The 15,638-nt window shown below is 45.2% G+C and overlaps 2 protein-coding genes and 1 long non-coding RNA gene across 3 annotated transcripts; 2 read left to right on the forward strand and 1 right to left on the reverse strand.

Moving 5' to 3' along the window:
- Positions 1 to 3,695: 3,695 nt before the first annotated feature.
- On the reverse strand, positions 3,696 to 12,005 carry LOC137350558 (uncharacterized). Its single transcript, XR_010969445.1, has 2 exons — positions 11,928 to 12,005; positions 3,696 to 10,582 (listed from the first exon to the last, which is right to left on the reverse strand). It is a non-coding gene; the product is annotated as an uncharacterized lncRNA (long non-coding RNA).
- A 297-nt stretch (positions 12,006 to 12,302) lies between these two features.
- Positions 12,303 to 12,673, forward strand: LOC137350557 (histone H2B 1/2-like; the record flags this gene model as incomplete). Its single annotated transcript, XM_068015216.1, has 1 exon — positions 12,303 to 12,673. A coding segment is annotated over one exon (369 nt), but the record flags the coding sequence as incomplete, so codon positions are not given.
- Positions 12,674 to 13,642: 969 nt separating this feature from the next.
- On the forward strand, positions 13,643 to 14,634 carry LOC137350556 (histone H3-like). The gene has a single exon (XM_068015215.1). It carries the CDS (start codon positions 13,643 to 13,645, stop codon positions 14,114 to 14,116), a length of 474 nt encoding a protein of 157 aa, XP_067871316.1. The 3' UTR covers positions 14,117 to 14,634.
- The last annotated feature ends 1,004 nt before the right edge of the window (positions 14,635 to 15,638 follow it).

The following is a 15,638-nucleotide window of genomic DNA, read 5'->3' on the forward strand; positions in this document are numbered from 1 at the left end:
GTGTTTCTGGAACTTGGGATCCATGTGGGCCTGACTCCTTCTACAGTCTGAGACTAGGGAATTGATGAACCATCTGTACCTCTGTACCCTGAGTGATAATGTACCTACTGTGTGTGAGAGGAGCTGGCTGCACTGTTCCTTGTGCCTCGAGTGCAGCAACCATCACATTCATCACAATATCTTCAAGTATTTGCCTGTATGAAGAAAAAATACATCTCATAACTCAAGAACAGGTGAGGTGCAAAATATCAAAGATGTGAATTTACTTTCTGAATTAATAATTATTAAGAACACACACAATTGAAAACCCGTGTCAGTATCTGCCTCCACTGAAGTACTGAAGCTCCCAGCTCCTGCATCACATGTATTCTGGGCAGATCCATCCAGACAAAACACTGCACTGGGATCGTCCCAACTGCTCTATGCTCTACACAATATTTCCAGCCATCCTGCATCATTTGCACAAATAAAGAAAAATAAAGCCTGATATGTATATTGCTCAATTCATTTCTCCCCATACACTTGCTCACTTGTTCCACCTCCCCTTAAGTGCATCAACACTATTCACCTCAATCTCTCCATGTGATAGAAAATTCCAGATTCTATCCATTCACTGCGTAAATACAATTTTCATGAATTCCTCATTGGCTTTAGGAATGATGATTTTATATTTTTGGCTCTTGTTTCAGACACCACCACAAGTGGAAACATGTCTCCGTGTATTCCATAAAAGCCCTTCAGTATTTCCTCACTTTTTTCATTTGTTATCTGACGTGAATGTTACTTGCCACTTATCAGCCTAAGCCTGGATGTTGTCCAGGTCTTGCTGCATCTGGGCACGGGCTGCTTCAGTATCTGAGGAGTCATGAATGGTGCTGAACATTGCACAATCATCAGTGAACATCTCCACTTTCAGCCTTGTGATGGAGGGAAGGTCATTGATGAAGCAGCTGAAGATGGTTGGGCCTAGAACATGAGCCTGAGGAATTCCAGCTGTAATGTCCTGAGACTGAGATGATTGACCTGAACAACCACAGCCATCTTCCTTTGTGCTAGGCATGACTCCAACCAGCAGAGAGTTTTGCCCGATTCCCATTTACTCCAGTTTTGCTTGGGCTCCTTGATGCCATACATGGTCAATAGCTGCCTTGATATCAAGGGCAGTCACTCTCACCTCACAAGGCAATGTTTCTTTAACTCTAAAATAAAAGCAAAATTCTGCAGATGCTGCAAATCTGAAATTAAAAAAAACAAAATTGCTGGAAATACTTAGCAGTTCAGGCAGCGTATGTGGAGAGAGAAACAGAATTAACATTTCACGTCTGTGTCCTTTCATCTTACAATATGTTTTATGTCCTGGTATGTAATGGTCAGGTTCATTCAGTTTGCAGTAATGGAATTAATACTGTGTCTTCCACTCTGACTATTTGTGAGATTTGTGGAGTGGTGTGTAACATGGAGCTCAGTCTGCAGTCTGGGTACATTATTGGGATAAATTCTGTACTTTACAATCAGGTTCTGTTTGTCTGCTGTATCTGACATTGAATTTGTAGTTCAGGCTGCACTCTTGTGAGAGTGACACAGTGCCTTGCAATCTGATAGTGGGTGTGATTTTGGACTGGGATTGATGTATCTACTGGTCAGTTGGGGTGAAATGGAGACAACTTCAGTCTTTTCTGCTCTGAGTGACTGTTGGATTGAATAAATGTTTCTGGAACTTGGGATCAATGCCGGTCTGACTACTTCTGCTGTCGGTAATTGTGGAACTGATGTCTCTGCTCTCTGTGAGTTGATACTGTACTTACTGTGTGTGAGGAGCTGGCTTCACTTCCCCTTGTGTCGAGGAATCACTACATTTATTCTGCTTCCTTCAAGTATTTGCCTATGGAAAGAAAAAAGTATTTATTATAATTCAGGAAGAGATGTAGTAGAAGATACAAAAGTGACCAAAACAATTTTTCAATGAATAATCATTGTGAACAATCACAAAGGAAACCCAGCAACACAAACAGAGTCAGTGTCTGATTCCACTGCAGTCCTGCAGCCCCCAGCTACTGCATACCAGGGGCTTTGGCCATTTTACAACAATTAAATGACATCCAGAAACAATCCACTGGGCCATGAATGGGACTGACCGACGGAACAGGGACTTTTACACAGGTCAGATTTCCAGTTCCCGCTCCCATGGTCTAACCGTTCAAGCGAAACCAAACAGCCGCTGTTTAAAATGTGTCCTTCACACTTCTCACCTGGTGCCTATAATAGATTCTCTTTGTGTAACTCCCCACATCCTGACTGTCCGCTTCTGTTTCCACACTTCACTGTCCAATAACAAGAAACTGTGGGATGAGGCTGAATCGCTCTCTTTGCGCTGGCGCGGACACGATAGGCCGAATGGCCTCATTCTGCGCCGGAAATTTTCCATGTTTCTGTTTGCTGAATTGTTGCAGAAATCTGCGCCTGCGCTCCCCTCCCCCAGCACCGCCTGTGAGCGGAAGGAGATGGTTTAAAACAGCCGCGAATGGAGAGATCCCAGTCCCGGGGAAAGGGAGCAAACAGCAGCCTCCTTCCAGCAGCACATCGCTTTGGGAGCGTGTCCGCAGATGGACTCAGAGATCAGCATCGAGTCCGGGGCAAGTTCAGGGGGAGGCGGGGGCTGTTTGTAAGAGGTGGAATGGAGCAGGAACAGGTCCCGGAACATGGAGTGAGTGGGGGAAGGGAGAGGCCATTCTCGGGCTGTGTGTGGACAGGGAAAGGAGACGGAATGGGAAGAACCTGTTACTGCAGTGCAGTCAAACAATGATAATATTTGTATGGCTGGGCTTCCTTTGCGGGCGTTCATCATTATTATTTGAGAGATTAAATTCTTTAAAATCCTGCATGTTCTACCTTCCCTGTATTTCAGTTATAAACACACTTTTGTTCAAACAGGCAAATAATTGAATGAACCAGAATAAATGTGATGTTTCCTCCACCCAAGTTACAAGGAAGAGTGTCACCAGCTCCTTCTCACACACAGTCCGTACATTATCACTCACAGAGCGCAGAGACACAGACAGGTCATCAGTTCCACAGTCTCAGACAGCAGAAATAGATCCAGAGACACATTTTCAATCCCTCAATCAAACAGAGCAGGAGAGACAGACGTTGTTTCCATGTCACCCCAACTCAGTACCACTGACAGGTAGATTCATAAATCCCAGTCCAAATTCTCACCGACTATCAAATTATCACTGTGCCAATCCCACGATAGTGCAACCTCAGCTACAAATTATGGTTCCCGTTTCAAAGTTACAGAATTAACCTCAATAATGGAGGCATTATGTGTGTTTATGGGCGGCACAGTGGTTATCACCGCAGCCTCACAGTTCCAGTGACCCCCGGGTTCAGTTCTGGGTACTGCCTGTGCGGAGTTTGCGAGTTCTCCCTGTGTCTGCGTGGGTTTCCGCCGGCTGCTCCGGTTTCCTCCCACCTCCAAAGACTTGCAGGTTGATAGATTAATTGGCCATTGTAAATTGCCCCCAGTGTAGGTAGGTGGTAGGAGAATGGTGGGGATGTGGGAGAGAATATGGGATTAATGTAGGATTAGGATAAATGGGTGGTTGTTGGTTGGCACAGACTCAGTGGGCCGAAGGGCCTGTTTCAATGCTGTATCTCTAAATAATATAAAAATATACTCTGAGATTCAAGTTAAATACCAGCCCAACACGTTCTGAGTTTATCAGTATTAATTGCCATAATGTGTCCAGACATATACATTAAAACTCATCTGGATTATGAAAATAAAAGTTACAATATAAATTTGATTTGTGTAGTCTGAGCTATAAATAACATACCAGTCCTAAAACCTCATACTGTGTCAGTTGGAAGATACTGTACAATTCCAGATTGAGTTCATTTTACATGCAAGTCCAAGATTCTCACTCACAGTCAGACTGAATGGCACTGATCAAATTGATTAGTACAGCCTGAGTTACACTTGCACACCAATCCTGTATCAGATTGAAGGATACATTATCTTTCACTATTGTGTTCACAGTGACAGATATTTAATATCAGGTAAAACCTCAAACATATTGTCTGCTTAAAACCTATCACATCTGTGGCCTGTTGCATTGCTGACATTTTATGTAGAATGAATCCAGACTTGCAAACAGTCCCAGGGACGGAAGGTTATATCATGAATCCCCCACTCACACAGAGTACCAGATACTGACAGATACAGAGTGATTCTGATACACATGCTCAGTGCCAGATGCTGAAAGTTATAGGTTGATTACTGCACTCACTCACAGTATCGCAGCCTGAGTCATCTAAAGCAACCTAACACACAAATAGTTGCAGTGAGACATTGAGAATGAGTCCAAAACTCACATAGAGTACCAGGCACTGACAGATACAAACTGAAAACTACACGCACATGGATATGGGAATGGCTAACTCACAGAAAACAGAGTGGGGATAAATGGAGCATTTTCAGATTGGCAAACTGTAACTAATGGAATGTCACAGGGATCAGTGCTGGGGCCTCAACTATTTATGGTCTATATTAATAACTTGCATGAAGGGACTGAGTGTACTGTTGCCAAATTTATGGATGGTACAAAGATAGGTAGGAAAGCAAGTTGTGAGGAGGACACAATGTGTCTGCAAAGAGATATAGATAGGTTAAGTCAGCGGGCAAACGTTTGGCAGATGGAGTATAATATGGGAAAATGTGAGATTGTCTACTTAGGCAGGTAGAATAGAAAAACAGAATATTATTTACACAGTGACAGACTGCAGAATGCTGCTGTACCAAGGAATCTGGGTGTCCAGGTACATGAATTACAAAAAAGTTAGCATGAAGGTAGAGCAAGTAATTAGGAAGGCAAATGGAATGTTGGTATTTTTAGCAAGGGGAACGGAGTATCAAAGTAAGGAAGTTTTGCTATAACTTTACAGGGCATTAGTGACATCCCAACTCCACACAGTTTTGGTCTCCTTACTTAAGGAGGGATATACTTGCATTGGAATCAGTTCAGAGAAGGTTCACTAGGCTGATTCCTGGGATGTTGGATTGTCATATGAGAAAAGGTTGAGCAAGTTGGGCCTATACTCACTGGAGTTTAGAACATTGAGAGTTGATCTTCTGGAAACCTACAAGATTCTCAGTTGCTGGCCGGGGAGATGCTGAGAAGATATTTCTACTTGTGGGGAAAAGTAGAATTAGGGACCACAGTTTCAGGATAAGTGGTCTCCCATTCAAGAAGGAGATGAGGAGGAATTTCTTCTCTCAGAGGGTTGTTCATGTTTGGAATTCTGTTCCCCAGAGGACTGTGGAGGCTGGGTCATTGAATATATTCAAGGCTGTGACAGACAGATTTTTGATCTACAAGGGAGTCAATGGTTTTGGGCGCAGGCAGGAAAGTGGAATTAAGGCCACAATCAGAACAGCTATGATCTTATTGAATGGCGGAGCAGGCTCGATGGGCCAAATGGTCTTCTCCTGCTCCTATTTTGTATCTTCTTATCTTCTTGCACACACACATTCAACCAGTGTGTGGTGGACCTAGAATGAATCCCACTTTCATCCACAATTGCAGTGACTGAAAGGTATAGAATTAATCCCACAGATGCACGCAGTACCAGTGACAGGTACAGAATGAATCCCATGCTCACACACAGCACCAGGGATTGAAAAAAACATGTGATTCCCACCCTCACAGAACAATTAGGGCGGCACAGTGGCGCAGTGGTTAGCACTGCAGCCTCACAGCTCCAGGGACCCGGGTTCGATTCTGGGTACTGCCTGTGTGGAGTTTGCAAGTTCTCCCTGTGTCTGCGTGGGTTTTCTCCGGGTGCTCCGGTTTCCTCCCATAAGCCAAAAGACTTGCAGGTTGGTAGGTAAATTGGCCATTATAAATTGTCACTAGTATAGGTAGGTGGTAGGGAAATATAGGGACAGATGGGGATGTTTGGTAGGAATATGGGATTAGTGTAGGATTAGTATACATGGGTGGCTGCTGGTCAGCACAGACTCGGTGGGCCAAAGGGCCTGTTTCAGTGCTGTATCTCTAATCTAAAAAAAATATCAGACTGAGTTACAGAATGATTTCCACATTCACATAGAGCACCACTGACGGCTAATTAATTCATCCCACAATCATACACACTACAGAGGCTGACAGATACAGAATCTATCTCACACTTTCACAAATTGAGTGACAGGTACAGAATGAATCCCAAATTCATAAACTGTCCTAGAGAATGACAGATACAGTACCAATGACAATTCAGAATTAATCCCAAATTTACACATGAAATTCGAGATGGACCGATACAAAATTAATTCCACATTCACACTCCGCGAGAGACTGATAGTTACAAAGTGGATCCAGAACTTGCAGACAGTGCCTGAGACTGACAACTACAGAATGAATTAAACACTCTCATACAGTACCAGAGATGACTGAAATGGAATTGATAACACACACATATGTGATACCAGCGATGGAGCATACAGAATGAATCACATTCTGGAACAGAGATAGAGTTATACAGTATGAATCTCACACTCATGTACAGTACAACAGATTAACAGGTAAAATATCAACCTCAAACACATATACATTACCAAGGGTCAGTTCAGAATGACTAACAAACTCAATTAATGTGTTGGAGGCTGAAAGATACAGATGAATACAAAGCTCAAACACAAGATACAGCCTGAAAGCCACACTCAAACACAGTACTGGAGACCGACAGATACAGAATGAATCCCACACTCGCACATAATTCCAGAGACTGACAATATAGAATGAATCCCACACTCATACTCAATACCAGAGACTGACAGATGCAGAATGAATGTCACACTCAAACTTCTTCTTAGGCAGTCCCTTGGGAACAAGGATGACTTTCTTCCACTACAGGGTTGTGGGTCCTTAAGTAACTGAATAGTCCAATTCTTGATCCACACACTCGGCTACAGGTGGGGCAGATGGTGTTTGGTGAGGTGGATGAATGGGATACTTGAATTTCCAAATACTCCTTCCACTGTTTGCGTTTGGTTGCTACCTGGGCATGCCGACGTTGTTCAAACTGGCTGGCACCTTCACGGTTGCTTCTTCACCATTTTGGGTGGTCTCAGGTAAGAGATGTCCACGAATCAGTGGAGATGTTACTTTTTTTTCAGGGAGTCTTTAAGGAAATTCTTGTAACGTTTCCTCTGCCCTCCTGGTAGTCTCTTGCCCTGACGGACCTCAGAGTAAAAAGCTTGATTTGGAAGTCTGGTGTCAGGCATGCGGATAATGTGGCCCACCCAACATAACTGACTAGCCATGAACAGTGTCTCGATACTGGGGTTGTTGGCCTGAGAGAGGACACTGATATTGGAAGCGCCTGTCCTGCCACTGAATTTGCAGGATCTTGCGGAAGCACCGCTGGTGATATCTCTCCAGGGCTTTGAGATGTTTGCTGAACAGTGTTGGTGTTTCCGACACATACAGGAGGGCAGGTTACAATGCAGCCATGTCAACCATGCGTTTGTGTCTGATTTGAGGCCTTTGTCATCAAACATTCTTTTCCTCAGACAACTGAAGGCTGTGCTGACACACTGGAGGTGATGCTGAGTGGCATTTTTAGTTTAGTTTAGAGATACAGCACTGAAACAGGCCCTTCGGCCCACCGAGTCTGTGCCGACCATTAACCACCCATCCATACTAATCCTACACTAATTCCATATTCCTACCACATCCCCACCTGTCGCTATATTTCCCTACCACATACCTATACTAGGGGCAATTTTTAACAGCCAATTTACCTATCAACCTGCAAGTCTTTGGCATGTGGGAGGAAACCCACGCAGACACAGGGAGAACTTGCAAACTCCACACAGGCAGTACCCAGAATTGAACCTGGGTCGCTGGAGCTGTGAGGCTGCGGTGCAAACCACTGCGCCACTGTGCCGCCCTATATGCCGCTGTGCCATCTTATGTGAAAAGGTTGAGCAGGTTGGGCCACTGCGCCGCCACTGTGCCGTCTTATGTGAAAAGGTTGAGCAGGTTGGGCCACTGCGCCGCCACTGTGCCGTCTTATGTGAAAAGGTTGAGCAGGTTGGGCCTATACTCACTGGAGTTTAGAAGATTGAGAGGTGATCTTATTGAAACCTATAAGATTCTCAGTTGATGGACAGGTAGATGCTGAGAGGATGTTTCTCCTTGTGGGGGAATGTAGAATTAGGGGCCACAGTTTCAAGATAAGTGGTCTCCCATTCAAGAAGGAGATGAGGAGGAATTTCTTCTCTCAGAGGGTTGTTCATCTTTGGAATTCTGCTCTCCAGAGGATTGTGGAGGCTGGGTCATTGAATATATTCAAGGCTGTGATAGATAGATTTTTGACCTACAAGGGAGTCAATGGTCATGGGCGCAGGCAGGAAAGTGGAATTAAGGCCACAATCAGAACAGCTATGATCTTATTGAATGGCGGAGCAGGCTCGATGGGCCAAATGGCCTTCTCCTGCTCCTATTTTGTCTCTTATTATCTTCTTACACACACACACTCAACCAGTGTGTGGCGGATCTAGAATTAATCCCACTTTCGTACAAAATACCAGAGACTGAAAGGTACAGAATTAATCCCACAGCTATATACAGTGCCACCGACAGGGACAGAATGAATCCCATGCTCACACACAGCATCAGGAATTGAAAGATACATGTGATTCCCACCCTCACAGAACAATATCAGACTGAGTTACAGAATGATTTCCACATTCACATAGAGCACCACTGACTGCTAATTAATTCATCCCACAATCACACACACTACCAGAGGCTGGCAGATACAGAATGTATCGCTCACTTTCACAAAGTACTAGTGAGTGACAGGTACAGAATGAATCCCAAATTCACAAACTGTACTAGAGAATGGCAGATCCAGTGCCAATGACCAATTCAGAAAGAATTCCAAATTTACACATGACACTAGAGATGGAGAGATACAAAATTAATTCCACATTCACACTCTGCGAGAGACTGATAGTTACAAAATGGATCCAGAACGTGCAGACAGTGCCAGAGACTGATAGTTACAGAATGAAATAAACACTCACATACAGTACCAGAAATAACAGAAATGGAATTGATACCACACACATATGTGATACCAGAGATGGAGCATACAAAATGAATCACACACACGTAACAGGAACAGAGATAGAGTTATACAGAATGAATCTCACACTCATGTGCAGTACAACAGATTAACAGGTAAACCGTCAATCTCAAACACACATACATTACCAAGGGTTAGTTCAGAATAACTGCAAAACTCAAATAATGTGTTAGAGGCTAAAAGATACAGATGAATACAAAACTCACACACAAGATACCAATAGATACAGCCTGAAAACTGCGCTCAAACACAGTACCAGATACCGACAGATAATGAATGAATCCCACACTCATACTCAATACCAGAGACTGACAGATGCAGAATGGATGTCACACTAAACTTCTTCTTAGGCAGTCCCTCGGTAAGGAGGATGACTTCCTTCCACTCCAGGGTTGTGGGTCCTTAGGTAACTGAATAGTCCAATTCTGGATCCAGACACTCGGCCACAGGTGGGGCAGATGGTGCCTGGCGAGGTGGGATAATGGGATTCTCCAATTTCCAAGTACTCCATCCACTGTTTGCATTTGGTTGCTTACTGGGCATGTCGACGAATTTTGAACTGGCTGGCACCTTCGCGGATGCTTCTTCTCCATTTTGGGTGGTCTCAGGCAAGAGATGCCCATGAATCAGTGCAGATGTCACGTTTTTTCAGGGAGTGTTGAAAGGAAATTCTTGTAACGTTTGCTCTGCCCTCCTAGTAGCCTCTTGCCCTGACGGAGCTCAGAGTAGAAAGCTTGTTTTGGGACTCTGGTGTCGGGCATGCGAATAATGTAGCCTGCCCAACATAACTGACTCACCATGACCAGTGTCTGGATACTGAGGATGTTGGCCTGAGATTGGACACTGATATTGGTGCGCCTGTCCTGCAACTGAATTTGCAGGATCTTGCGGAGGCACCACTGGTGATATCTCTCCAGGGCTTTGGGATGTCTGCTGTACAGTATCTATGTTTCTGACACATACAGGAGGGCAGGTAACACTGCAGCCATGTCAACCAAGAGCTTGGTGTCTGATTTGAGGTCTTTGTCATCAAACATTCTTTTCTTCAGACGACTGAAATCTGCGCTGACACACTGGAGGCGATGCTGAGTGTCATCGTCGATATCTGTCCTTGGTGACAGGAGGTTCCCAAGATATGAGCAGTGATCCACATTGTCCAGTGGTTCGCCGTGGATCTTGATAGTCGGGGGGCAGTGTCAGGGAGCAGGTTGGTAGAGGACCTTTGTCTTCTGGATCTTTAGCTTAAGGCCAATTATTTCATATGCCTCTGTGAATGCATCGATAAGGGTTTGAAGCTTGCCCTCTGAGGGTGTGCATATGCCAGCGTCATCAGCATACTGCAGCTCGATGACAGAGGTTGGAATAGCCTTGCATCTGGACTGGAGGCAACATAGGTTAAACAGTTTCCCAGCAGGTCTGGCAGCATCTGTGGAAAGAGAAGCAGAGTTAACGTTTCAGGTCAGTGACCCTTCTTCGGAACTGGCAAATATTAGAAATGTCAAAGGTTATAAGCAAGTAAGCCGGGGGTGGGGCAAGAGATAACAAAGGAGAAAGAGTAGATTGGACAAGGCCACATAGCTGACCAAGAGGTCATGGAGCAAAGGCAAACAATATGTTAATGGTGTGTTGAAAGACAAAGCATTAGTACAGATAGGGTATTAACGAACTGACGATTGAACAGCAGCAAGTACAAACATGAAAAAAAATCAGTGGGTAAGCAAACTGAACAAACTACAATGAAATGAAATGAAATGAACAAAAGAAAAAAAATTGTAAAATATGTAAAAAAGAACTAAAAATATAAGTAAAATGACGGGCCCCCGTCCTTGACTACATTCCAATGCATGGTACCCACCGTGCTGTCAGCACAATTCCAGACTGACAGAGACTGAAAAGGCAAACTGACAGCTAAAAATCCATAAGGCCGCTTGCGTATATGGAATTCCCACTGAAATTCTAAAATATGGCAGAGAAGCACTCTTGACACAAATACATGGTCTCATTTCTCTCATCTGGAAGGAAGAGAGCATGACAGGGGATCTCTGAGATGCCGTAATTGTGATCATCTTCAAAAAAAGGTGACAAGACAGACTGTGGTAACTACAGAGGGGTATCCCTGCTGTCCACCACAGGGAAGGTCATCACAAGAGTCCTTATCAACTGCCTCCTCCCCATGGCTGAAGACCTCCTACTGGAATCACAATGTGGATTCTGTCCATCAACAGACACAGTGGACATAATCTTCACAGCAAGACAACTTCAAGAAAATGTAGGGAGCAGCAACAACCTTTATAAATGGCCTTCTCTGTCCTGACAAAGGCCTTCGACTCTACCAACCGAGAGGGATTATGGAACGTCCTCCTCAAATTTGGCTGCCTGGAGAAATTCGTCACCATCCTCCGATGACTGCATGAGGACATGCAAGCTGTAATCCTTCCCAACAGCCCTACCACTGAACCAATGCTAATATAAACTGGGCTCAAGCAAGGCTGTGTCATCACACCAATGCTCTTTTCTATCATCCTCGCCACAACACTCCACCTCATCTCCTCACACTCACATTACCAGAGACGGAGAGACAGAATAGATGTCACACTCAAGCACAGTACCAGAGTCTGACAGATATAGAATGGATGTCAAACTCACACACAGTACCAGAGTCTGAGGATACAGAATGAATCCATACAGCACCAGACACTGAGAGCTACCGAATGACAGAACACACTCAAACACAAAAGAGAGTAAAATAATTGAATTAATTGCACACTCACATGCAATAGCAGAGACACAAGGACACGTAAGTGTCCTCCCAACAACAGCCAGGACATTTCCAGGGAGGTTTACACGGGCAGCGGCTCTTTCAATATAAACTGGGTTTGGAGAGAGTCTTTATGAAATATCCTTCCTGATTGCAGGAAGGGTGTTTGTGATTGGTTGCAAATATTTATTCTGATTGGATGGGGAAAAACACCAATTAGAGAATTACAGTAAAAAACCTTTATGACATCACTCCCAATCATCCAATCACAATCTTTACTTTCCCCCATCCCTCATTAGCATAGAGCTGTGGGATTGTCTATTTAATCCGCACTCGGAAGGGGTTTGGTTTATTTCTGTGTCTGAAATTGAAACTGAAGATGGTTGAGGAGAAGAAGAAAGCAGCTGCTAAGAAGGGCGCCAAGAAAACTGTGAGTAAACCGTCAGCAAAGGGCGGCAAGAAGCGGAGAAAGTCGAGGAAGGAGAGTTACTCCATCTACATCTACAAAGTGATGAAGCAGGTTCACCCCGACACCGGCATCTCCTCCAAGGCCATGAGCATCATGAACTCGTTTGTGAACGATATTTTCGAGCGCATCGCGGGTGAGGCTTCCCGCCTGGCCCATTACAACAAGCGCAGCACCATCAGCTCCCGGGAGATCCAGACCGCCGTGCGCCTGCTGCTGCCCGGGGAGCTGGCCAAGCACGCTGTGTCGGAAGGGACAAAGGCGGTGACCAAGTACACCAGCTCCAAGTAAAACTGCACAATGGACTGAAAAACATCCCAAACACAACGGCTCTTTTAAGAGCCACCCACAATCTCTCTGAAAAAGCTACAACTTCATCTCTATGGTATCGGGTTGTTTTGTTTTTTATATATGAAAAGTCTGGAACTTTCTAATTGCCTTTGTGATCTGTTTTATCCCAGCTATATGTGAGTAATTCACTTTCACTGTCTGTGAGATCTTTGTGTCTCTACTTAATAATGCTGTGTAAATTAATTACTGACCACTGACCCAAGTGCGCTTTGATTTCGGACGCGTTCATATTCGGCCCCTTTCCTGTATTCCGTTAATAAAAGCTGACACATCAGTTCTCAGTCACTTGTTTCCCTTGTTCAAGCTTGGCCTCAATAATTAATAAGTACATTATCTGGAAACCCCGCTGTTGTAGGAACCCTCAGTCTCACATTTCAACACCTGACAGTAAAAATCTTCTCTCCGCTTTTGTCTCCCACAAATAGGTTCAATCTAGAATCAGTGATGCGGTATCTTGACAAAGATTGATCTGAAATGTATCCGCTTGCAGAATGCTGTGAATGAGACTTTCTGCCTCCGCTTACAGACTGTTTCAAAAAGGACGGAGAATAAACCCGAATAGATACCGGATTGGAAATGTGTGTCTGGAACTTGTGACAAAGTGTAGAATAATACAAGAGAAAGAGTTCAAAATCTTTGCTGTAAAAGATCTTTGCTGACAAATATCATTGAAATGTTCTGATCATGTTCATAAGATGAATTAAAGCAAATTTTTCCTTTGTCAAAACCGTTGTTTCCGGCACTGATATTGGCGGTTTTTAAAAAATTGATGTATCAGTAATAATCGGCCAATCGGAGCCAACAGTTTCCTGTGTTTCTGTTCATTATCGGAGTTTGGTTTAAACTGACTGGGTGTCGGGTTCCAGCCAATTACTGCTCAGGGCGGTTCCTCACAGAGTTTAAAAAGGCGGATGTGCAGCAGATTCAGTATTAACAGTCTGTGTGTCTCAGATTGTGCAGAATCCGTTGAGAAAATGGCCCGGACAAAGCAGACAGCGCGTAAATCGACCGGAGGGAAAGCTCCTCGCAAACAGCTGGCTACCAAAGCGGCCCGGAAGAGCGCTCCAGCCACGGGTGGAGTAAAGAAGCCTCATCGCTACAGACCCGGCACTGTGGCTCTGAGGGAGATCCGCCGCTACCAGAAATCCACTGAGCTGCTCATCCGCAAACTGCCCTTCCAGCGGCTGGTCAGAGAGATCGCTCAGGACTTTAAGACAGACCTGCGCTTCCAGAGCTCGGCCGTCATGGCCTTGCAGGAGGCCAGCGAGTCTTACCTGGTGGGGCTCTTTGAGGACACCAACCTGTGCGCCATCCACGCCAAGCGAGTCACCATCATGCCCAAAGACATCCAGCTGGCCCGCCGCATCCGCGGGGAACGCGCCTAAAACCCGGCTTCAGTAACAAGTGTAACAAGGGCTCTTTTCAGAGCCACCAAATCAGCAAAGGAAAGAGCTGCCATCTCTGTTCATCATCAAACCCATTAGATTGGAGGGGCGGCCACATGGTTTCTGGTAAAGGCCTGGAAGACTGAGAGCTGATCTGGAATTTAGAAAGCAGCGTTACCGGAGACTCATTGCTGTTCAGCACAATTTCACCCCGTCTCCTGGGATCCGTTCGCTGACATTTGGGGAAAAGAAATAGATCCCAGTTTTATTTGGAAGGAATTAATGGAGCCAGCTCCGTTCACATGAGGGTTATTTACAAACATTACCCAATGAGTTCGCTAATAGTTGAATCCCTTGGAAATCGGTACACAGGACAGGTGAGGCAGCTCGGTCACTGACTCGAACCGCCAGTTGCCCAGGGTTGCAAACCCTGACACTGCGGGGAGAGAATCCCCGACTCTCCCGCCGCCGGGGGATTAGACAGCTTTGTGTCCGGAGAATAGGGAGGGCCGGGGGGAAGGCACATATTAAAGTGCTGCAATGGACTCAGCTCCCGTGTGTGAGCAACTCTCAGATTCCGTCCTCTGGGAACAGTGCGGTCTAAACAGATCAGGTTAGGAGAGAAACACACAGCCCGAGAATGGCCTCTTCCTTCCTGCATTTACTCTGTTCCGGGAGCAAATTCTCATTGAGAAGCCGGAGAGAGAAAAAAAACAGAATTCAAACTGTCTGTATGCGAAACAGGTCAATCCACTGTTACAATAACTCCATCTCTGATTCCCTCCTGACAGTAACCAGCCCTTTCACAGAGACTGTGAGTGGCTCTGAAAAGAGCCTTTGGTTTATTAGATGACATTTTGGCCGCTTTACTTTTTCTGGGAGCTCTGAGCGCTGGTTTTCTTAGGCAGCAGCACGGCCTGGATATTAGGCAGCACCCCGCCCTGAGCGATGGTCACTCCTCCCAGCAGCTTGTTGAGCTCCTCGTCGTTGCGGACGGCCAGCTGCAGGTGTCTGGGGATGATGCGGCTCTTCTTGTTGTCCCGGGCCGCGTTACCGGCCAGCTCGAGGATTTCAGCGGTCAGATACTCGAGCACAGCAGCCAAATAGACCGGGGCTCCGGCACCCACACGCTCGGCATAGTTACCCTTTCTCAGGAGCCTGTGAACACGGCCCACCGGGAACTGCAGTCCAGCCCGGGAGGAGCGAGACTTGGCCTTGGCCCGAGCTTTCCCGCTGGTCTTTCCTCTTCCAGACATTTCCACTGTCTCACAAATACTTTCACGAAGAATGGTTAATTTCCGCAGCATTTACTGTACTTATAGACTGAGAACTCATCTCATTGGTCGGTACTTAATTCACCTCATTTGCCTATATTCTTCACCAATCAGGACACAAACAGAAGAGGGCGGGATTTACCCGCCACACGACCAGAAGCAGAGAATTTGTCAATTTCACAAAGCCCGCCAATTTCATTACCGGAAAAGAGCGGATTAAAATAAATGTCATCCTTAGTCAAAGATTT

Source organism: Heterodontus francisci, chromosome 35 (genome assembly GCF_036365525.1).
Source record: "Heterodontus francisci isolate sHetFra1 chromosome 35, sHetFra1.hap1, whole genome shotgun sequence".
Classification (NCBI taxonomy): domain Eukaryota; kingdom Metazoa; phylum Chordata; class Chondrichthyes; order Heterodontiformes; family Heterodontidae; genus Heterodontus; species Heterodontus francisci.

What these genes read in the sequence shown, in the direction of transcription:
- LOC137350556 (XM_068015215.1), top strand. Translation starts at nt 13,643, where the DNA reads ATGTGCAGCAGATTCAGTATTAACAGTCTGTGTGTCTCAGATTGTGCA.